The sequence below is a fragment of the Saccopteryx leptura genome, chromosome X (genome assembly GCF_036850995.1).
Source record: "Saccopteryx leptura isolate mSacLep1 chromosome X, mSacLep1_pri_phased_curated, whole genome shotgun sequence".
Classification (NCBI taxonomy): Eukaryota; Metazoa; Chordata; class Mammalia; order Chiroptera; family Emballonuridae; genus Saccopteryx; species Saccopteryx leptura.
The window spans coordinates 97,520,164-97,544,849 of NC_089516.1; the positions used below are offsets into that span (position 1 = coordinate 97,520,164).

Sequence of the window (24,686 nt, forward strand, 5' to 3'; positions counted from 1 at the left end):
TTTCCGTGACGTCACTAGTGTATGTCTTTTTGATTCGATGTCCCCTTTATCATTATGAAATGACCGTTTTTATCTCTGATTACCTCTGCTGTGTTGTAGCCAGCATTGTTAGATCTGAGTATTGCTACACCTGCTTTTTTTTGGATGTTATTTGCTTGGAGTATTGTTTTCCAACCTTTCACTTTGAATTTGTTTTTATCCTTGTAGCTTAGATGTTTTTCTTGTAGACAGCATACAGTTGGATTTTCTTTTTTAATCCATTCTGCTACTCTTTGTCTTTTTATTGGTAAGTTCAATCCATTTACATTCAATATAATTATTGACACTTGAGGGTTTTCTATTGCCATTTTATATATTGCTTTCTGGTAGTTTTGTATCTTGTTTGGTTCTTCTCTTTTATTTTTCTATCATTTGTTTGTTTGGTTGTAATCCATACTTCTTTTCTCTGTAACTTCTTTTTTTAAGCCATGTACTTCTGTCTTGTTTTTTTCAAGGGTGGTTACCATTAAGTAAAGGAAAGCATACATATCATGTTCATTGTAGTACATTATTTCATGAGTGCTTCTGCACTCCATCCTCCTTTGCTACTGTTAATCTTTGTCTTCTCCTCTTTTTGTTTGTCACAGATTAATCTTGTTTTTATTGCCATCTTGATGGAGCTTTTACTTGTAGTTTTGTTTTGTTTTGTTTTTGTGTCTGGTCAGAAAACCCCCTTTAGTATTTCCTGAAGTGGGGGTTTTCTGTTGATAAATTCCCTCATCTTTTCTGTATCTGTGAATGTTTCATTTCTCCTTCATATTTGAAGGATAATTTTGATGAATATAGTATTTTTGTCTGGAAGTTCCTCTCTTTCAGAACTTTAAATATTAAGGTTCACTCTCTTCTAGCATGTAGAGTTTCTGCTGAGAAATCTGTTGATAATCTAATGGGCCTTCCTTTATATGTCGTATTCTTCTTTTCCCTGGCTGTCTTGAGAATTTTTTCTTTGTCATTGGTTTGTGCCAATTTCATTATGATATGCCTTGAAGTAGGTTTGTTAGGGTTAAGATAACTCAGTGTGATGCCTGACCTTGCGGTGGTGCAGTGAATAGAGCATCGGACTGGGATGTGGAAGGACGCAGGTTTGAGACCCCGAGGTTGCCAGCTTGAGCGCAGGCTAATCTGGTTTGAGCAAAAAGCTCACCAGCTTGGACCCAAGGTTGCTGGCTTGAGCAAGGGGATACTTGGTCTACTGAAGGCCCACAGTCAAGGCATATATGAGAAAGCAATTAGTGAACAACTAAGGTGTCACAATGAAAAACTGATGATTGATGCTTCTCATCTCTCTCTGTTCCTGTTTGTCTGTCCCTATCTATCCTCCTTTCTGACTCTCTGTCCCTGAAAAAAAAAGAGATAACTCGGTGTTCTGTTTGCTTCTTGAGTTTGAGGCTTTAGTTCTTTCCACAGGCTTGGGAAGTTCTCGTCTATTATTTGTTTGAATATGTTCTCCATTCAATTTTCTCTCTCTTCTTCTTCTGATATACCCATTATTCTTATGTTGCTCTTTCTGATGGAGTCAGAAAATTCCTTTAGGGCTATCTCATTTTTTTTAAATTTGCGAGTCTGTCTCATCATTTCTCTGTAGTACCTCTAGTTGCCTGACTTCTATGTCACTAATTCTCTCCTCTATCTGGACTTTTCTATTGGCTAAGCTCGTTACCTCGATTTCAGTTCATGAATTGAGTTTTTCATCTCCGTTTGATTCATTTTCATAGTTTCAATTTTCTTGGTGAAGTATACTTTCTGTTCATTGAATTGTTTTTTGAGCTCCCTAAATTGCCTTTCTGTGCTTTCTTGTATATCCCTGAGTATTTTTAAAACTTCAAATTTAAATTCTCTGTCATTTAACTTCAAGGTTTCTAAGCTATTGAAATTCTTTTCCTGTTGATTTTTCCTAATCTATCTGAGCTACATTATTGTCTTTTGTATCCGTGATATTAGATTTATTTGTATTTAATGACATTTGAGAGTAGTATTGTTAATAACACTAATAAGAGTTGATAAAAAAATTTTTTTGAGAAAATGCAGTGAAAAACTGAAAATTCTATTGTGTTAACAAAAATATGTAGAAGAGAAGGCCTGGGTTGGGGGGAGTGACAAAGAGGCAAAAAATGAGACAAGAACCCACAAAATGCCACAAGGAAAAAGTTTGGATCAAGACTGAAATAATTTGTTTGTAAATGATGGTCGAATGAAAGAGTGTAAGAGAAAAGAAAACAAAAGAAAAAAGAAAAAATACAGTAAAAAAATGAAAATTCTATTGTATTAAGTGGCATAAAAACTATAGACTGGAGATCCGGAGTTGGCGGAAATGCTAAAGAGATAAAAAGGCACAAAATGTTACAAGGAAAAAATTTGAATCCAGAATAAAATAATTTGTTTGTGGGTGAGATTCAAATGAGAGAAAAAGTGAAAGAGAAAAGAAAAAACAAAAAGAGAGAGAGAAAACAATTGAGTTAAGTTTTTTGGAATGTAACACTCAGGGAAAAAAAAGAATGGAAAATGTAACACCTATGGGTAATATTGTTCAAAATGAAAAGAAAAGAATAAAACAGAAAGAAGATAAAATGACCAAGGTGGAAGGAAAAAAAAAGATAAAAAATACAAAAAAAAATGGAAAAAGTTATAAAGACTGTGGATTTTTCCTGGTTTTGAGAAGTTATCTTCTTCCTTTTTCTTTCTTCTCTTTCTTTTTGGCTGGTGGCACTGTACCCCAGGTTCTTCCCCTGTGGCACTCTTAGGCAGAGATTTGTTGTTGTGTCACTATGGTGATGACATAAACTAGGCCTTAGTCCTGTTGGTAGGTGGGGCTTGTTAGCATTTGCAGGCTCCGACAATGGGAGAGTCCATTTTCCCAGAGACTCTCTCCTAATCTCTCCTTCCTGAACCAGCAGCCTGGGGACCAGCTGTGAAGTTGCTCCAGCCACTGCCTGGAAAGCAAGAGGCTCTAAGAGCTGCCAAATCCCCTGTCTATCCACATTCAATGCAGGGTTCTGGATAAGGCTTTGTTAGCCAGAGCTGCCAGTATAATCAGGTAGGGCTGGGAGCCAATTCCCTTTCAGGTTTCGTTCTATGAGCCTCCGGGCATGTCTAGTATGCCTCAGCACTCTGCAGCTCTGCTGTCTGCAAGCTGCCTGCATGCCCTTCCTTGGTGGGCACTTATGTAGTTGTCTTCCCCAGGAGTGTACTTTGTTAGCCTGTATAGCTGGTGGAGGTGCCACGCCCAGACAAGTCCGGGTGTAGGAAAGCCAGCTTTCATGCATTTCCTGTGCACTGTTGTTTAGAAAGCTGGGATTATTCAGAAACTCTAGTCACAGCCTACACAGAGGGTCACTACTGACAGTCTCTGACCCAGCCCCTCCATCTGGGAATTCGGGCACCCATACCCGAAGTGTCAGATGGATCCACTCACACACTACCCACACTTGCTGACCAGGATACCGGTAGTAAACAAGGCGACCGCTCGCCCACCTCTGCCAGGGTCTGCCACTGGCATTAGCTCTGCATGGGCTGAGCCATGGGCACACTCTCTCCTCGGCTTGAACATCTCTGCCCTAGCCCAGATTTTTCCGCACCCTCAGCCCTTGCTTTCTCTCAATTCCAAGTGAAAGCAGCCCTTGCTCAGGTCAGTGAGGAAAGCAGAATACTCCATTCTTCATCTTATTTCCTTCAGAGTGGATTATATATTCAGCCTCCTTTTCACCCAGTCGTACCTTTGTTTGATGTAGTGTATTTCAGATGCTCCTGGGATTGTTTTTCTGTCTCTGGTTGTTGAATTTGTTGAAGTTTCAAGGAGAGGCATTGGGGGCACTCCTCATGGTACCATTTCTCTGATGTCACTCACCAACAATCACTCTTATATTCTCCCTCCCCAGCCTCTGTCAACCACCCATCTATTTTCAGTCTCTATGGATTTGCTTATTCTTGGGATTTTACATAAAAAAATCTTTCAATAGGTAGATTTTGTGCCTGGCTTCTTTCATTAGGTTAATGTTTTCAAGATTCATCCACATAATAGTACTTTATTGCTTTTTATGGCTGAATAATATTCCATTCTATGGATATACCATTTAAGTTGTTCATTCATTAGGTGATATGCATTTGGGTGGTTTTCATCTTTTGGCTATTGTGAATACTGCAGCTATAAACAAAAAACATTATGTACATGTTTTTGTTTGAACACCTGCTTTTAATGCTCTTTGGAGTGGAATTGCTGGGTTATGTGGTAATTGAGATGAGACCTTTTTAAGTAAACCTTACCAAACTAATAAATACTCCATGTGTATTATGTGTAAGGGTCATACTGTTATTTCTCTTTTGTTGTATTAACAACTTTTCTGGACTCCTACACTTCTCAAGGAAATGTGGTATGGGAGTTTATACCAGGAGACTACCAGATGGTTTCATCAACCATAACTAACATGAGAACTAACCATTTTTTATACAAAGTGTCCACTGATATAAAGGCAACTGAAGGACTCCGAATTTAGCAGGTGCACAAGAATGCACTTCCAGACAATGAAGGTTACAGGCAAGTACCTTGATCAAAGTGTTTCTATATCACTTTGGAGTCAGATAGACCTTAGTCAAATTAAAAACCATTGCTTTTGGGCCACTCACAAAACTTTACTGTATCTAAATTTCTCCATTGGCGAAATGGGGGTAATAATCCTTGCTTCTCAAGATTGTTGTGAGGAAAGAGCATAGCCTGGCACTCTTCAAATTAACTTTGTTCAAAAAAATATTTTTCTTCTCATTTTCTCATTCAGATTAAAATTAAACTGCCAAATACAAACGTTTCTGAAATTGAAATTAATGTCCAGGAAGTGATCCTTGACCTTCGTACTCCTGATAAGTGAGTAAAACTTAGAACTAGAACAATGTATTATAATATTAATGAGTTTTTAATTTATATGTATATTTTAAAATGTACATAGTCATTTTCATCACCTTTAAAGTCTAAAGAAAAGTTAAAATGTCAGTTAATCATTCATATCTTTAATTGATATGAACATAAATGTATTTGGAAACACTGAGGCTTTTTTTCTACTGTGCATTTGCACATTTGGAATAGGTTGGTAACAGCAAAACACCATTCTTGACATTCAGATATAGTTGGCTTATTTGTCAGGAAAAATGTCCCTTAAGTTGTAAGTCTTGCATATGCTCTTTTTCATTTGTTTGTTTTTTGTACATTTTTGGCATCAGAAAAGCATCTTTAAACTTTTTGGATATGGCAGGGATCTAGGATTAAATGATTATATTCATCTAAAAATCAACAAAAATTCTTGTCATTCAATTACTTAAAACAGAAATTCTAACAGTAAATTTATCACTAGATCCTCAAGTTGTATGAATACATTTAAAAATAATACAGATGGTAATGGAATGATTCAGTTAAATATTTTGATATTTTCAAAAGAGTATTATTATAACACAGGTTCAAATTATGTTCCTAAAGGAGTACATACTGTAAAATTGATATAAAATGTTTATCTTGAAACCTGTATGAATCAGTCCTTTTTCTCAAAACTAACTCTATAAAGAAGGATTCAGTGGAACCTGGTGTGTGCTAGATAAAATACCTAAGTATCTCACTGCTTTATTCACTTTTCATCTGGATGGATAGCAGTGAGCATACTTTGGCTGACTGCAGTGCTTCTTAATAACTCATCAACATTTCAAGCTGGGTGTGAGGAGCAGTCAGCTGCAGGCACATTCTCTTCCTTCCATTATCAGTACCTATAATTCTCCTTTGCTAATCTTAGAGCTTCAAAATAATAAATAATAGATCCCTCATGCAAAAGACTTATATGTGTAAACAACATAATGTACATACATAGCTTAACTTTGAATTCTACAGTATGAATACATATCAAATATTTTCTCATTACTTATATAATAATTTCTAAGATGTATCCTCATGATTGTCTATGTTATAAAAATTATTCACTATTTCTACTATTCATTTCAAGGAGTATTATAATTTTTATTGCATATTATACACACATCTATTCTTGCACCCAATCTGTGCAAAGAAAGTTAGTTAAATGGATAATCAATCTTCCATGATATAGCGCTTGTTAAAAGTACACACATATCTACACACCATAGAGTTAATTTCCGTTCCCTTAGCAGTGCTCACTGTCTCCATCAATCTTTAGGCAGCTGCTCTGGCAATGCTGTCATTCCAGATCTCTATCAGAGACCACTAAATGAAATACTGATGCAGAGATACTTTTCCACAGAGAATGTGGGCTGCATTAGGTCATTTCAATCATGCTGTACTTATATATTAAATGATCAGTGCAGAGAGGTATTGTCTCTTAAGGAAAAATTATTAAGATAGAAGATAGAATTAAGGTTTTTATCTGTTTATTTAAATACTGGAGCATTCTTTGGAGCCATGCTGTTATCCAACATTGTATTAATGGAAATGTGTCTTGTTTTTTAGCTTGTTTATATTAACATTTACTTTCTTTAGTTTCTTACTTTGACACTCTGTAAACCTATGTTTACTTGCTTTAAGAATGATAAGAGAGGACATTCTGTTCATGTATCTTTAAGGCAGAGAACAGGTGAATTCATTTTCACTAAATTCACTACTAATATCAGTCAAATAATGAATTACATTGCAATTATTAACAATACCCAGGTACTTAACATTCTACAACCAAAATAAATAAAGCAGTTTACGAAAAATAACACAATTGAAAACTTGGAGGCAGACAACACCAAGCCTAGACTCAACCAACTCTATAAACAAAATACCCAAACACAGACATAATGAGAAGACAAAGAAGTGCAATCCAAATGAAACCACAAGAGAAACCTTCAGGAGATGAACTGAGTGATATGGAAATAATCAAACTTCCAGATGTGGAGTTCAAAATAATAATTGTAAGGATGCTTAGGGATTCTTAGAACAACAATGGATGGTTATTACAAACACCTAAATAAAGAAATAGCAAGTATAAAAAAGGATATTAAAACATTAAAAAAGAATCAGTTGGAGATGACAAATACAATATAAGAAATGAGACCACAATGGAAGGAATTAAAAACAGGATGGATAGAGCTGAAGATCAAATCAGTGAGTTAAAGGACAACTTGAATGAAGGCAAGAAGGCAGAGAAGAAAAAAGAAAAGAGACTCAAAAAGTCTGAGGAAACTCTTAGAGAACTCTGTGAAAACATGAAGAGAAATAACATTCACATCATAGGGGTTTCTGAAGAAGAAAAGATAGAAAAAGGGATAGAGACTTTGTTCAATCATATCATAGCTGAAAAATTCCCTAAATTAATTCAGGAGAAACTCTCACAAGTTCAAGAAGCACAGAGAACTCCCTTAAAGAGAAACCCAAACAAAACCCACACCAAGAAACATCATAATTAAAATACCAAAGCTAAGTGATAAAGAGAAAATATTAAAAGCTGCAAGAGAAAAAAAGCTATCACCTACAAAGGAGCCCCATAAGGATGACATCCGACTTCTCAACAGAAACACTTGAGGCCAGAAGGAAATGGCAAGAAATATTCAAAATAATTCAGAACAAGAACCTACAACCAAGACTACTTTATCCAGCAAGGCTATCATTTAAAATTGAAGGAGAAATAAAAAGCTTCCCAGAAAAAAAAAATTTCAAGGAATTCATTACAACCAAACCAATACTGCAGGAAATGTTAAGGGCCCTGTTGTAAACAGATCAAAGTGGGAAAAGAATATAGAAAAAAAGGAATACAGCTTTAAAGAATAAGGCCCTGGCCAGTTGGCTCAATGGTAGAGCGTCGGCCTGGCGTGCAGGAGTCCCTGGTTAGATTCCTGGCAGGGCACACAGGAGAAGTGCCCATCTGTTCCTCCACCCCTCACCCTCTCCTTCCTCTCTATCTCTCTCTTCCCCTCCCACAGCCAAGGCTCCATTGGAGCAAAGTTGGCCCAGGCACTGAGGATGGCTCCATGGCCTCTGCCTTAGGCACTAGAATGGCCCTGGTTGCAAAAGAGTAACGTCTCAGATGGGCAGAGCATCACCCGCTGGTGGGCATGCCAGGTAGATCCCAGTCGGGCACATGCGGGAGTCTGTCTGACTGCCTCCCCATTTCCAGCTTCAGAAAAATACCAAAAAAACCCCAATAAAATGGCAATAAACAAATACATATCAATAATAACCTTAAATGTAAATGGATTAAATGGTCCAGTCTAAAGATATAGGGTATCTGCATGGATAAGAAAACAGGGCCCATGGCCCTAGCCAGTTGGCTCAGTGGTAGAGCGTCGGCCTGGCGTGCAGGAGTCCCGGGTTCAATTCCCGGCCAGGGCACACAAGAGAAGCGCCCGTCTGCTTCTCCACCCCTCCCCCTCTCCTTCCTCCTGTCTCTCTCTTCCCCTCCTGCAGCGAGGCTCCATTGGAGCAAAGATGGCCCGGGCGCTAGGGATGGCTCCTTGGCCTCTGCCCCAGGTGCTGGAGTGGCTCTGGTCGCAACAGAGCGACACCCTGGAGGGGCAGAGCATCGCCCCCTGGTGGGCAGAGCATTGCCCCCTGGTGGGCGTGCCAGGTGGACCCGGTCGGGCGCATGCGGGAGTCTGTCAGACTGTCTCTCCCCGTTTCCAGCTTCAGAAAAATACAAAAAAAAAAAAAATAGAAAACAGGACCCGTACATATGCTGTCTACAAGAGACAAACCTTAAATCAAAAGATGCACATAGATTGAAGGTAAAAGGATGGAAAAAAAAATTCCATGCAAATGGAAATGAAAGAAAAACTGGAGTAGCAATACTTATATCAGACAAAATGGACTTTAAAACAAAGGATATAGTAAGAGATAAAGAAGGCCATTACATAATGATAAAGGAAGTAATCCAACAGGAAGATATAACTATTATAAATATCTATGCACCTAGTATAGGAGCACCTAAATATATAAAACAGACTTTGATGAATATAAATGGCGAGATCAACAGCAATACTATAATATTAGGGGATTTCTTTTTTTTTTTTAATAATTTTATTTTTTTAATAGGGTGACATCAATAAATCAGGATACATATATTCAAAGATAACAAGTCCAGATTATCTTGTCGTTCAATTATGTTGCATACCCATCACCCAAAGTCAGATTGTCCTCTGTCACCTTCTATCTTGTTTTCTTTGTGCCCCTCCCCCTCCCCCTTTCCCTCTCCCATTCTCCCCTCCCCCCCATAACCACCACACTCTTATCAATGTCTCTTAGTTTCACTTTTATGTAGTAGGGGATTTCAATACCCCACAAACATCACTAGATAGATCCTCAAGAAAGAAAATTAACAAAGAAACAGCAGATATAAAGGACATGCTAGATCAACTCGATTTAATAGATATCTTCAGAACCTTTCACCCTAAGCAGCAGAATATACATTCTTTTCAAGTGCTCATGGTACATTCTCTAGGATAGACCACACGTTAGGGCACAAAAGTGGTCTTAACAAATTTAAGAAGATTGAAATCATATTAAGCACTATCTCTGATCACAATGGCATGAAACTAGAAATCAACCACAACAGAAAAGCTAAAAAATTCTCAAACACATGGAAACAAAATAGCACATTGTTAAATAATGAATGGATTAAGAATGAGATCAAAGAAGAAATAAAAAAATTCCTAGAAACAAATGACAATGAGCATACAACAACTCAAAATATATGGGACACAGCAAAAGCAGTCCAGGGAGGGAAGTTCATAGCACTACAGGCACACTTTAAGAAACTTGGAAGAAGCTCAAATAAACAATTTAACACTGCATCTAAAAGAACTAGAAAACAAACAGCAAATAAAGCCCAAATGTAGTAAAAGGAAGGAAATAATAAAGATCAGAGCAGAAATAAATGACATAGAGGCTAAAGGAACAATACAGAGGATCAATGAAACTAGGAGCAGGTTCTTTGAAAAGGTAAACAAGATCGATGAACCTTTAACTAGACTCACCAAGAAAAAAAGAGAGAGGACTCAAATAATAAAATTAGAAATGAGAGTGGAGAAATACCAACTGACACAACAGAAATACAAAATATTGTAAGAAAATACTATGAAGAACTGTATGCCAAAAAAACTAGACAACCTAGATGAAATGCACAAATTCCTTGAAACATACAATTTTCCAAAAATCAATCTGGAAGAATCAGAAAACCTAAACAGACAGATTACACCAAATGAGATCGAAACAGTTATCAAAAAACTTCCAACAAAGAAAAGTCCAGACTCTGATGGCTTCACAAGTGAATTCTACCAAATATTCAAAGAAGAACTAACTCCTATCCTTCTCAAGCTTTTTTAAAAAATTCAAGAGGAAAGAAGACTTTCAAGCTCCTTTTATGAGGTGATCATAATTCTGATTCCAAAACCAGGCAAAGACAACACAAAGAAAGAAAATTATAGGCCAATATCCCTGATGAATTTAGATGCAAAAATCCTCAACAAAATATTAGCAAACCGGATCCAACAATATATGAAAAAAATCATACACCATGATCAAGTGGGATTTATTCTGGGGAGGCAAGGCTGGTACAATATTTGCAAATCAATCAATGTGATTTTTCACATAAACAAAAGGAAGGAGAAAATCGACATATCCACATGATAATTTCAATAAATGCAGAAAAAGCATTTGATAAAATCCAGCACCCATTCATGATCAAAACTCTTAGCAAAGTGGGAATACAGGGAACATACCTCAACATGATATAAGCCATCTATGACAAACCCACAGCCAACATCATACTCAATGGGCAAAAATTAAAAGCAATCTCCTTAAGATCAGGAACCAGGAAGGGCTGCCCCCTTCCACCACTCTTATTCAACATAGTCCTGGAAGTCCTAGCCACAGCAATCATACAAGAAGAAGAAATAAAAGGCATTCAAGTTGGAAAAGAAAAAGTAAAACTATCATTATTTGCAGATGATATGATATTGTGTATAGAAAACCCTAATGTCTCAGTCAAAAAACTACTGGACCTGATAAATGAATTCAGCAAAGTGGCAGGATATAAAATTAATACTCAGAAATCAGAGGCATTTTTATACACCAGCAATGAACAGTCAGAAAGAGAAATTAAGGAAACAATCTCCGTCACTATTACAACCAAAAAAATAAAGTACCTAGGAGTAAATTTAACCAAGGATACTAAAGACTTGTACTCGGAAAATTATAAAACATTGATAAAAGAAATCAAGGAAGATACAAACAAGTGGAAGCATATACCGTGCTCATGGTTAGGAAGAATAAACATCATTAAATGTCTATATTACCCAAAGCAATCTTTAAATTCAATGCAATACCAATTAAAATACAAATGACATACTTCAAAGATATAGATTATATAGTCCAAAAATTTATATGGAACAAAAAAGAACACGAATAGCCTCAGCAATTTTAAAAAGAAGAATAAAGTGGGAGGTATCACACTTCCTGATATCAAGTTATACTACAAGGCCATTGTACTCAAAACAGCCTGGTACTGGCATAAGAACAGGCATATAGATCAATGGAACAGAACAGTGAATCCAGAAATAAACCCACAGCTCTATGGACAACTGATATTTGACAAAGGAGGTAAGGAAATACAATGGAGTAAAGACCGCCTCTTTCATAAATGGTGTTGGGAAAATTGGACAGCTACCTGCAAAAAAAAAATGAAACTAGACCACCAACTTACACCATTCACAAAAATTAACTCAAAATGGATAAAAGACTTAAATGTAAGCCGTGAAACCATAAGCATCTTAGAAGAAAACATAGGCAGTTAGCTCTCCGACATCACTCGGAACAATATATTTGCTGATTTATCTCCATGGGGAAGTGAAATAAAAGACAGGATAAACAAATGGGACTATATCGCCCTGGCCGGTTGGCTCAGCGGTAGAGCGTCGGCCTAGCGTGCGGAGGACCCGGGTTGGATTCCTGGCCAGGGCAAACAGGAGAAGCGCCCATTTGCTTCTCCACCCCTCCGCCGCGCTTTCCTCTCTGTCTCTCTCTTCCCCTCCCGCAGCCACGGCTCCATTGGAGCAAAGATGGCTCGGGCACTGGGGATGGCTCTGTGGCCTCTGCCTCAGGCGCTAGAGTGGCTCTGGTCGCAACATGGCGACGCCCAGGATGGGCAGAGCATGGCCCCTGGTGGGCAGAGCGTCGCCCCTGGTGGGCGTGCCGGGTGGATCCCGGTCGGGCGTATGCAGGAGTCTGTCTCACTGTCTCTCCCTGTTTCCAGCTTCAGAAAAATGAAAAAAAAAAAAAAAAAGAACAAATGGGACTATATCAAAATAAAAAGCTTTTGCACAGCTAAAGACAGTAAGAACAGAATAAAAAGACAAACTACACAATGGGAGAACATATTTGACAATACATCTGATAAGGGGTTAATAACCAAAATTAATAACTTGTAAAACTTAATACCAGGAAGACAAACAATCCAATAAAAAAAACGGGAAAAAGAAATGAATAGACACTTCTCCGAAGAAGACATACAGATGGCCAATAGGCATATGAAAAAATGCTCAACATCATTAATCATTAGAGAAATGCAAATTAAAACCACAATGAGATATCACCTCATACCAGTTAGAATGGTGCTCATCAACAAAACAACATAGAATAAGTGCTGGTGAGGGTGTGGAGAAAAGGGAATCCTCCTGCACTGCTGGTGGGAATGCAGATTGGTGCAGCCTTTGTGGAAAACAGTATGGAGATTCCTCAAAAAATTAAAACTCGAACTGCCGTTTGACCCAGCTATCCCACTTTTAGGAATATACCCCCAAACACCATACACCTGCATAAAAGGAGAAATGCACCCCCTTGTTTGTGGCAGCATTGTTCACAATAGCGAAGATCTGGAAACAGCCCAAGTGTCCTTCAGAGGACGAGTGGATTAAAAAGCTTTGGTACATATATACTATGGAGTACTACTCAACCATAAGAAATGATGACATTGGATCATTTACAATGAAATGGATGGACCTTGATAACATTATATGGAGTGAAATAAGTAAATCAGAAAAAACTAAGAACTATATGAATCCATACATAGATGGAACATAAAAATGAGACTCAGAGACATGGACAAGAATGTGAATGTAATGGGGAGGGGGGTTTAGGTGGGAGGGGGCAAGAAAGGAGAGAGGGGGTGGTGGGAGGGGAGAGGCACAAAGAAAACCAGTTAGAAGGTGACGGAAGACAATTTGACTTTGGGTGAGGGGTATGCAGCATAATCAAAGGTCAAAATAATCTGGAGATGTTTTCTATCAACATATGTACCCTGATTTATCAATGTCACTGCATTAAATTTAATAAAAAAATAAAGCAGTTTACTGAATTCTTCATTTAAAAAAAAACTGTTTTGTCATGTAGATTTCCAACATAAAGTAGATGAAAAGGAGGAAACATAGGGGATATTGAATAATTTTTCAGAGTTTCCTGACTTTGTCTTCATAAGGAGTTTCATTATTTTTCTGAAGTGAGGTTTAAGAATATTATACATGAATTCCTTGAATGTAATAATAAAAATACATTCTAAAAACACATAAATTAATTTTGGTTGAGTGCTGCTTTAGATTATTCTCACCTTTGTTTTGCTCTTTTAATTCAGATTGTGAGTTGACTGATATTCAATGACAATGACATTGATAGCTAAAAAAAGTTTTCTAAATGGAATAGTGAATTACATTTCAGTAGCTATTTCTGCACTTTATCTGAAAATAGTTATGTTTCCAATATGAAACCTTAAAAAGGCCATGTCTGTTTTTAACCCAGATATGTAAATCAAATCATTATTAATTACATAAAACTGCATTATGTAAATATGCACAAAGCAAAGTTGCCCTTTATTTAAATATTTTGCAAGCTACATCAATTTGAATTTTCCAATATAAATGTAAGCATGTAAATCTCTAGAGTTCACTGTGTAGATAATTTTTATTTTTATATATTTTGTTTGAATTTAAATGATTTCTAATGAAAATTGGCACTGAATAAACATACGATTAGTGTTTAAACTGTAACTTGTTACAAGACAGATATATTATCAGTGTAAAAGCAGAGGGATTTGGGTTTAAATATTTGTTCATATTTTATAGTACTAATCTATAATAGTTACTCAAATGTCATTTTGCAGTGATTGATTTGCTTTTCATTCATTTATTTATTCACTCAACAAACATTAATAAAGTCTTCTGCTAGAAACTGGGGTAACACCAAAATAAAATACATTCCTATCCTTTAATATTTGTACATGGTTAAGTATTTGTAGAATTTTACTTTGTTTAAATATAAATCTCAGTTCAGCTGTCAGACAGTAAAATGGACAAGACAAAAATACTTTCCTTCTCCTAAGAGCCTAAATAAGTTTCACAGTTTGTATTTTTCAAAATTTTAGTATGTGAAATCATACTACGAAGGACTAGACAGAAATGCAGGAATAGATGGATCATTTTGATGGCCATTAAATGTCTCTTTTTAATTTATTTCTCTCTGAATAGAGAAGTGCACATTATCATTGGAACTCCTTCTTCAGCTGATTTATAGTTGTCTTTTAGTGCAGTGAAGCTACCATCACTGATCTTTACTTCCTTTTTAAAGTGAATATATTATCATTTGTAGAAAAAGAGATAAAGCAAATCTAACTCTAACACAACCTATATTGTTAACAAGTTTTAAAAGGCAGACTCTAGGCCTGACCGGTGGTGCAGTGGGTAAAAGCGTTGACCTGGAATGCTGAGGTCACTGGTTTGAAACCCCGGGCTTGCCTGGTTAAGGCACATAATGGGAGTTGATGCTTTCTGCTCCTCTCCCCTTCTCTCTCTCTATCTCTCTGTCTCCTCTCTCTAAAAAAATGAATAAATTTTTTAAAATCTAAAAAATAAAAACAAAAAGACGAATCTAAATGTTTCTGCACCTACGTTTTTTTGAGATGTCAAATATTACAGGACACATTAAAATGCATTGTGATTTCATTACTTAAGGTGGAAGGAACTGTTTCTCCTGCCCCAAATATGTGGAATGAAATAACAGTCACAGAAATTTTCTCCTTCAGGTTCCTAGATGTGTGATAATTACTTTTAATGAGTCTAGTGTCCTAAATTGAGGTCTGCAAATGATTAAAGAAGCAATTGATTTTCAAGGATTTTGTTTTCAGATACTAGTTCTTTATACAAGTATCAAATAAGTACCCCTAAAATATACCAGATTCCTTTACTGATGTGGATCTTTTTTTTAAGTGAGAGGAAAAGAGATAGACAGACTCCCGCATGCACCCCAACTGGGATCTACTGGGAAACTCCTGTCTGGAGCCGATGCTCTGCCCATTGTGGCCATGCTCCCAATTGAGCTATTTTTAGTGCCTGAGGCCAAGGCTCCACAGAGCCATCCTCAGCACTCCGGCTGATGTGCTCAAACCAATCAAGCTATGGCTGTAGGAGAGGAAGGGAAAGAGAGAGAGAGAGAGAGAGAGAGAGAGAGAGAGAGAGAGAGAGAGAGAAGGGGGAGGGAAGGGGTGGAAAAGCAGATTGTCATTTCTCCTGTGTGCCCTGACCGGGAATTGAACCCGGGATATCCACTTACTGGGCTGACGCTTTACCACTGAGCCAACTGGCCAGGGCCCTGATGTGGATCTTATATCTTGTAAAAAAAAAGCTTTTCAGTCCACTTTTTGTAGAGACCCACCCCACTTTTTGTAGAGATAGTTAAACCTTTATCAAGAATGTGAGGTAACAAGTATTTCAGGCATTTAATTTTTTTTAACTACCAGAATGTGCCAACCCCATGCATAATTCACTCACACAGCTATGACAGAACTCTGTCACATACCAGCAATGCATCTAAAGCATGAAGCTATCTAGCAACTGACCCATCAACTGCAAAATAAATCCAGCAATCCCTCACAAGGAATTTTTGTTAGTGTATAGAAGAAAGAACCAGAAGTAAGCAGAGAGACGCACTCTCATCGATCTGGTATTGAAATCATCCCAGGCCTGAGATTCAAGAACTACACCTGCAATAAAGATTCAGCCTAAAGTTTTGTTAGCAGAATTCTTATAGAACTATTCCAATTTTCAGATTTGTATCAGCTAGCCACATTCCATGCACACATAAGTATAGCTGGCAACAGATGTATCCAACCAACTTAAAGCTGGAATGGTTCTATTTCTATACCTATAAACATAGCCCGAGACTATGTTTATATAATACAAAATGAGGTCAATTTAGAAAAAAAGAGGGGGAAGTCAAAACCACTACTTGGATTTTTAAGCCCTGAAAACTGGTATATTATTTGTGTTATTTAAGCATACTTTTGATCTAGTACTCATACTGTCTAAATATTATTTTTTGATTTCTAATGTTCTGAGAGTATATACTGCTTTCCATTGTCTTATTAAAATGATATCTTCTTGATATCCTTTTAGGAAGCTGATTCTATGGTTTTGTTTTGTTTAGGAAACTGTTGTTGAACCTTCCTCATCCTGTGGATTGCAACAGTGCCAAAGCTGTCTATACTCTGGAAACTGAAACTCTTGAAGTTACCCTGACTTTGAAAAAAGAGTTGGATGTTTAAGTTTCTTCTAAAACTGCATGAATAAGGGGGAAACATGTCAAAATAGCCTTGATAAAATTTTTCAAAATTGAAAAAATTGGTTAATGTTTCTTATCTTCTCTTTATTATTCTGACATACTTTAGAAAGGACCTAAATTCAATTGTACTGATACACTGATCATTTAAAGTCATTTCTGTTACTCTGGTAGAAAACATTCTTTTCTCATACTAATAAGCTGTTCCATTATTACAGTGATAGCTGAATAGAATTTATAGATTAACCATTATATTACTACTGGTCAATCAAATAACTGAGATATGACCTTGAAATGGTAGGTCTACTTTATTTCAGTAGTCATAAGAACTTAAGCCAATTAATTATACTCTGATACAATCATTTGCATAGCAATTGGTCGTTATTATCATCAAAAAAGTGTATTTGGTTGTCTTTTCGTTGATCAAATGATTTAGTGTCCTCTGTTTCGTCTTTCATTATTGTTCTGGAATATACAAATAACAAAGGATTATAAATAGTTTGATGCACCATACTCATCTCTTGTTTTACTTGAATCAGAAATACTCTTGAGCATACAGTATTATTTGGCTTCATCAGTCCTACTCTCAATGTTTGGATCTAGTTACATTAAAAATATTTTCATTTTATACACTAATAATTATTAACAATGCTTTTCAGGATATTGTGTTTATATTTAGTAATTGAAATCCTTGACAATTAAAAGGATTATAAGGAAAAGTGTGATACATTTACAAATCCTGTTCTCTCATTTTCTATCTTTATTTTTAAGTGGTCATACCTATTTTTGTGAATTAAGCCAATGTCTCTTACCTCTTTTCTACTGCATTGCATAAGTTTATTTCAGAATTATTCATGAATAAATTTATTTTAAAGCTTGTATGACTTGGCCTCACACATTATTGTAGAACTTTGGTGTTACCTGGGAGTAAATTTTGAAAAGATATGAATAAATGAAGATTTTTATTGCTTCTCTGTGAATTATTAAGGGACTAAGTACTCCAGCAGATAATTCCTAGATTTACTTATGTAGATAATTACCAAACATCTAGTTTGTGACTTGATCAATTCGAAGGAAAAAACTGAGATTTTGGAAAAAGTTGTTGCATTAAAACATTATGCTCTCGTGGAAAATTTGACATGGAAATTACCGCCATGGCTTTCTTCTGTGGAAGTTAAGAGTTGAGGATGGGAGTAACTGAAAGGAAACTAGTATTTTAATTTAAGTCCATGATGTTGCAAGGTGAAAAGAACATCCTACTTTGCTTTTTTAGCATCTTTTTCAAAGGCTGTATTTTAAGCATTTAAGATTACCCCTTAAAGCATAAACTCTGGAGCAAACTTAAGCAGAGAAACAGCAGTGAGAAGGTGGGAAAATGTATCTCTTTCCTATGTACTGGTCCATTATTATGTACAGAGACCATTATTCAAACTGACTGAATGTGTACAATTGTCCCTGGAAAAGAAGGTAGAACATATCCAGGCCAACCTGACCTAGGCTTTGGTTAATTGGTACTGTATCAATTATATATTGAAATGGAGCTTGATTCAAGACAATGAAATGCAATGCACTAATTTATACCCATCTATAAATCATTCTACTTCACTGTCCTTGTGTTTTTGGCCTCAGAAATAACTTTGTTGTTGTTGCTATGTTTTTAAGGTAATTCAGAGGACTTTCTTTCTGTAAAGAGGAATAGTTTACTAAAGAAAATATAGGAAAAGAGAATGTAGAAGGAAGTTGATCTTGTCAGCGTTTTTCAATGAATCTTAGCCATTACCAGAACTGGAAGTTATAACCACAATTGTGGCATATCATTAACCTTCTCCTTCACAAACTTCTTTACCTCACTTTTTAGTTTTATAATTTCTAGTAAAATTTGTGAGGACTCAATCATTTATTTCTTCACTAATTTATGCATTCTTTCAACAAATATTCACTTAGCACTGTGTTAGGAGATGGGAGTATAGCAATTAACAAACTATATATATATAATATATATATATAACAAACTATATATATATAATCCCTGTCCTCACAGAGTAAACAGTTAAGCAAGGGAGACAAACAATATAAAGTAAACATATAAACAAGTATTTTCAAGTTTATTGTTACTGTTATGAAGGGGAAAAAATAGGTGCTTTGAGACTATCTATCAGAAAAACAAAACAGTCTGGGAAGGGAGAGCAGAAAAAGCTTTCCTAAGGATTGAACACTTCAGATAAAACATAAATAATACCTAGGACATAGCCAGGCAAAGAGAGTGTTTGGAGGAAGAGAACAGTACGGCTTCTAGGCGAAAGGGTAACCAATATGAAGAACCAGGTGGACAAACATTTGGAGAGTTCAAGGAAATGAAAGCCAGTGTGGTTGGAATAGAGTGAACCTGGGAAATATGACCGGAGGTCAGTCTGGAAATGTCTGGAGCAATGACATGTAGAATGTTGCAGGGTAAAGTTGGGAATTTGGATTTTATTCTAAGTGCTTTAGAGAAAAGAATGCCTTTTAGGAGGTAAGAATATGAATGAGGAGAGACTCATTCATAGTTAAGAGACTATTTCAATAGCCCAGACAAGGTATTATTATACATGTTATCCTAAGTAAAACTCATTGTTGACTTTTTTTAATTAAAAAAAAATACATGCTTTACATGCTCCAAGCAGAAAGTTTTAACAATACAAAAAAAAAATCATCTCTTTAAAAATATAACAAAACTAAAAATCACCATTGAGCCAAGAAACCTTTCCTCCTTTCAATCCATAAAATAGATATTATTTTTTCCCCAAGTGGGATGATATTGCATCTACTGGTTTTATAACTTGCTTTCTTTTAATTTCTTGTGTATTCTTTTTTTTTTAATTAGCTGTCTCTGGGAGTTTTAATTTTATTGCTTTGTGTCAAAAGAGTGTAATAAATTATTTACATGTATCTTTAAAGAATATGTTTCTGTAGTTATTGGGCACAGAATTCTTTTCTTTTCTTTCTTTCTTTATTTTTTTTTTTACAGAGACAGAGAGAGAGAGGGACAGATAGGGACAGACAGGAACGGAGAGAGATGAGAAGCATCAATCACCAGCTTCTCGTTGTGACACCTTAGTTGTTCATTGACTGCTTTCTCACATGTGCCTTGACCATGGGGCTTCAGCAGACCGAGTAACCCCTTGCTCAAGCCAGCGACCTTGGGTCCAAGCTAGTGAGCTTTGCTCAAACCAGATGAGCCCGCACTCAAACTGGCGACCTCGGGGCCTCGAACCTGGGTCCTCCGCATCCCAGTCCGACGCTCTATCCACTGAGCCACCACCTGGTCAGGCGGGCACAGAATTCTATATACAAGGTGTGGCAAAAGTAAGTTTAGAGTTGTTCATATGGAAAATAATACAATGATTAATAAGTAGTAACACAAGAACAAACTTTGTGTTTTGCATACTTCCAACTGTAAACCTACTTTTGTTCTACCCTGTATATCAATTCAAGATTTTTTTTAATTGTGTTGCTCAAACCTACATTCTTGTTCATTTTTAGTCTGCTTTCTCTATCAACATGGAGAGGTGTATTAAATGTATCATTGATGATCAATTTCTTGGTATCTTCTTATAATTCTGTCAAGTTTTGCTTTATATAATTTGAGGCAATATATTTAGAGGCAGACAGATTTAGAATTGCTAAATCTTCTTGATGGATTGTTTTTTTTATCAGTATGTTGTGACACAATTTAGCCTTGAAATATTTGTTTTAAAGTGTTATTGGCTTAACATTAACATAGCTCCATCTACTTTGGCTAGTATTTGCTTCGCATATATTTTTCCATCACTTTCCATGTCCTTATGTTTTAGATATGACTTTTATGAACAGAAATTAGCTAAATTTTGTTATTGAATTTATTAAGTTAACACTAGTTAACGTAATTACAGTAAATTTTGGATTTTTAAATGCAACCAAGATTATGTCTTTAAAAATCACAAGTTTTAGTTCAGTCACATTTGTTGGGATTAATGTTATATTTGTATTTATATCACCTTATCATGGGATTTTTCTCTTGTTCTACTTTCTTCTATGCTTTTTTTCTCTCTCATGGTTTTCTTTATTAGTCAGTTTTTGAATTATTTTTTCCTACTAGTTTTTAAGTTATACATTATATTTTTTGTTTTGTGGGTTTTTTTACTTAAAATGTCAAAAGTTTTTCATTAGTTCTACCCTCCCTTAAAACAACTCAAGGACTTAGAAATTTTTAACCTAAATATGCCTCTCCAACTTTGTTTTTATATTTCTAAATCATTCATCATCCTTATTATTGGGTTTTTGTTTTTTTTACAACCAATGCGTATTTACATCTTCCCATCTGTTTACTAATATCTTTGATTACTATTCTCTTTTCCACATCACTGTCTCCTGGCTGGAGGACATATTTTAGTATATCCTTCAGCAAGACTTTGTGAGTTCTTGATTCTCTCAGTTCATTTTTGGAAATGTTTTTATTGCCCTCAGTGTGTGTGTGTATGTGTGTTAATCAGCCAAGCATATATGAGGATACCAAGACACTGAACAAAATACAAAACACTTCAGAAATTTGCATATCATTTTTGCTCAGTGCCATGTTAATTTTCTCTGTATTGTTTCAATTTTAGCATATATGCTGCTGAACCCAGCAATTACTGCCCTTTTGAATAATAATTTAGCTGAGTTTAGAAATCTAGGTTGACATATATTTTCCCTCAGAACTTTGAAGATGATATTTACTTGTTTTCTGGCCTACATTTTGTAATTTAAAAGTTTGCTGTCTATGTTATTGCCGTTCCTTTTAAGGTAATCTGTCTTTTCTCTCTGGTACTTTTAAAGATTTTTCTCTTTGTTTTTGGTGTACTGCAGTTTGACTAATAGAGGTCTGGATATTGGTTTAATTTTATTTTACTTGGCATTTGTGCTTTTTGAGTCCTTTGTTGATCCTAGAAAATCCTCATTCATTATGTCCTTGAATATTGCCTTTCTCTCATTTTCTCTATTTTCCTCCTGGAACTCCTTTTAGATTAAGGTTGGATCTTTCATTGTATACTCCACTTCTTTTAGCCTGTCATATTTTCCAACTTTATTTGTTCTAAATTCTGAATAATTTTCTCAAATCTGTCCCTCAGCTCAATGATTCTCAGTATTCTAATGTTGCTGGTAATTGCATCTACCGAATCTCACTCATGGTAGATAATGTATTCTTGTAGATTTTTATTGTAATATCTTTTTTTAATGGGGCTTTTAAAAATTCTCTGAAAACTTCTTGTGGTCTGTGTTGTGGGAGCATCTTTGCAAAGCAATTTTTCTTTGCTTCTGCCAAGAGCCTCAGAGTAAAAGTTCCCTGGATATGCAGGTAAATTAAAACCTGAAATAAACATGAGGTACAAGTCTGTGTTATTATACTCAGAGGGACTGTTTTCTTCAATCTAGGACTTAGACAGAAACAGATAAAGTTTCTTGTTGTGCCACAGATGCAGAGTTTCTTCTAGTCCAACTTTTCATGGAAGGTATGTCCTTTAGGGAAACTTTATGATGGAATCCTTGGGTCCCCGTGGTTCTTAGAATTTGAAACTCCCTTCCAAGGCAAACACAACTTCCACTCACAAGATTACAACTCTGATTTTCAGTTTCCTCTGCATTTCTGGCATCTGGGAGCTTTCTTTTATTTTTTTGTGAGCTCAGTTATGTCATTAAAAGAATGTATAGTTTCTCTTTCACTTACAGAAGTTTGTATCAAAAGGGTTTTTAGTTAATTTAGCTGGGTATAATACTAGAAATTGTTAGAAACTTTGCTTTCTTCATTTAGCAAAAGTATTTTTAATATCTTCCCATGTTAATAAGTATTTTTGCCTGGCCTGTGATGGCACAATGGATAGAGCATTCACCTGGGACTCTCAGATCACCAGTTTGAAACCTGGAACTTGCTCAGTCAAGGCACATACAACAAGTAGCCAATAAAAAACTAAAGTGAAGAAATTATAAGTTGATACTTCTCTCTTTCTTCCTCCTCTCTCAGTAAAGTCAATAAGTAAAATCCTTTTTTAAAAATAAGTATTTTCAACTTAATTGTAGTAAGTTGAATTTTCCAGAAATTAGATTCCAAGTCAGAGAAAAGTATATTGGAGAGTGTTCTTGGGATCAACACATGTGAGAAGTAGGAAAAGAAACAAGATTGGAGGAAGGGAAAAGTTGGGCTCTAATGCAGTCACAAGACAGGAATGAATCATCCCGGGAGCTCTGACTTTGTAACAACATCCCAGAATCGTTTCCAGTTGGAGCAAGCAGGCTGAACTTTATAGCTCAGCATTGACTGAATATTGAATGTAAGTTTCACCTTGGAAGGATATGTAACCTTTGAGATTGGTCACTCTCTTCAACTGAGGGCAGTTCCCAGAGAAGGCTGGCAGCTGAAGGCTATCTGCCAGCAGCCTATCCAGCAGCTGAAGAAATGTCATTCTGTCTTGAAGCAGGATATAGGTGCACATAATATTGTTCTCTACAATGATTTTTAATGGTTTCATGGAATCTTATCATAATAGCCAATTTGCCTATTAAAAGCTTGTCCTAATGTATACTTCCCCCAACAGTATACATGCACATTTCTCTACACTCTAAGAAATCTTGACTATCATCAACCCTATTCATTATTTCCAATTTAATAAAAAAAAAAAACTAGCATCATATAAGTTTTACAAATTTCCTCCTTTGACATTGTTTTGTATTGGTCTCAGTCTCTCCATTGTGATGCTATAAGCTAGAAATGCCTGAAGCACTCACCTGGGCCATGTTACCTGTCAAATCTCAGAGATATTTCCCCAACTGGAGTCATTGTTGTGAGTGGACTGGCCCTTGTGCTTCTTATAATGACTGCAAGATACACCTCAGCAGCAACCATCACGGGACTTTGAAAAAACACAAGGTGCCTGACCGTTGGTGGCACAGTGCATAGAGCATCGACTTGGGATGCTGAGGTCCCAGGTTTGAAACCCTGAGGGGGGTGGCTTGAGTGCAGACTCACCAGCTTGAGTGTGGTTTTGCCAGCTTGAGTGTGAGTTCAGCACTATGATTCCATAGCTGCTGGCTTGACCTCAAAGTTGCTGGCTTTAGCCCAAGGTTGCTGGCCTGAGCAAGGAATCCCTGGCTCAACTGGAGCACCCTGGTCAAGGCACATATGAGAAACATCAATGAACAACTAAAGTGAACCAACTACGAGTTGATGCTTTGCATCTTTCTCCCTTCCTGTCTCTCTCTTTCTCTCTCTTTCTCTAAAAATAAAATAAATTAAAATAAAATAAATTAAAATAAAATAAATTAAAATAAAAGCCAATAAGGCATATATCAAATTATATTGTACATGTAAAACTAGTACAGTATTATATGTAATTATATCTCAATAAAACTAGAAAAAATGAGTTATGGACATCATCCAAATTGAAAACTTAAAATAAAAAAAAAAGAAAACTTAAAAACAAGGTTTATTACCCACAGTTTCTAGGGACGTACCAGTAAAAAAGAGTGATTGTGGACCTCAGGTTCTGTCTTTATTGGAGGTCAGGGTGATGTGCCTAAGGTATCCCAGGTTTGATCTTCATTGGTGAATTGAAAACGTAAGAGCAGGAACTAAAGCATTGGAAGGGAAAAGCAAGCCGTCAGTTACCTAAGTCATTCAGGGTTTTCTAAAAGGGGAACTTAGTCTCACTTTTATGTCCCACCTACGTATGGAATAATGCAGTTCCTGGTTTTTTCTGATTTACTTATTTCACTTTGTATAATGTTATCAGGATCCCACCATTTTGCTGTAAATGATCTGATGTCATCATTTCTTATGGCTGAATAGTATTCCATAGTGTATATGTGCCACATCTTCTTTATCCAGTCATCTATTGATGGGCTTTTTGGTTGTTTCCATGTCCTGGCCACTGTGAACAATGCTGCAATGAACATGGGGCTGCATGTGTCTTTACATATCAATGTTTCTGAGTTTTGGGGGTATATACCCAGTAGAGGGATTGCTGGGTCATAAGGTAGTTCTATTTTCAGTTTTTTGAGGAACCATCATACT

General features: G+C 36.2%; 1 protein-coding gene and 1 non-coding gene across 2 annotated transcripts in view; one reads left to right on the top strand and one right to left on the bottom strand.

The window, feature by feature from the left end:
* DNAAF6 (dynein axonemal assembly factor 6) overlaps window positions 1-17,191 on the top strand; it is a 71,999-nt gene extending 54,808 nt beyond the window's left edge. Inside the window, exons 6-7 of the mRNA XM_066356108.1 lie at window positions 4,809-4,894; window positions 16,490-17,191. Of these exons, the coding sequence (XP_066212205.1) occupies window positions 4,809-4,894; window positions 16,490-16,607 (204 nt within the window). The 3' untranslated portion in view covers window positions 16,608-17,191. The remainder of the gene's footprint in view (window positions 1-4,808; window positions 4,895-16,489) is intronic.
* Window positions 17,192-21,164: 3,973 nt separating this feature from the next.
* LOC136386609 (U6 spliceosomal RNA) lies at window positions 21,165-21,270 on the bottom strand. Its single transcript, XR_010747976.1, has one exon. It is a non-coding gene; the product is annotated as a U6 spliceosomal RNA (small nuclear RNA).
* Window positions 21,271-24,686: the final 3,416 nt, after the last annotated feature.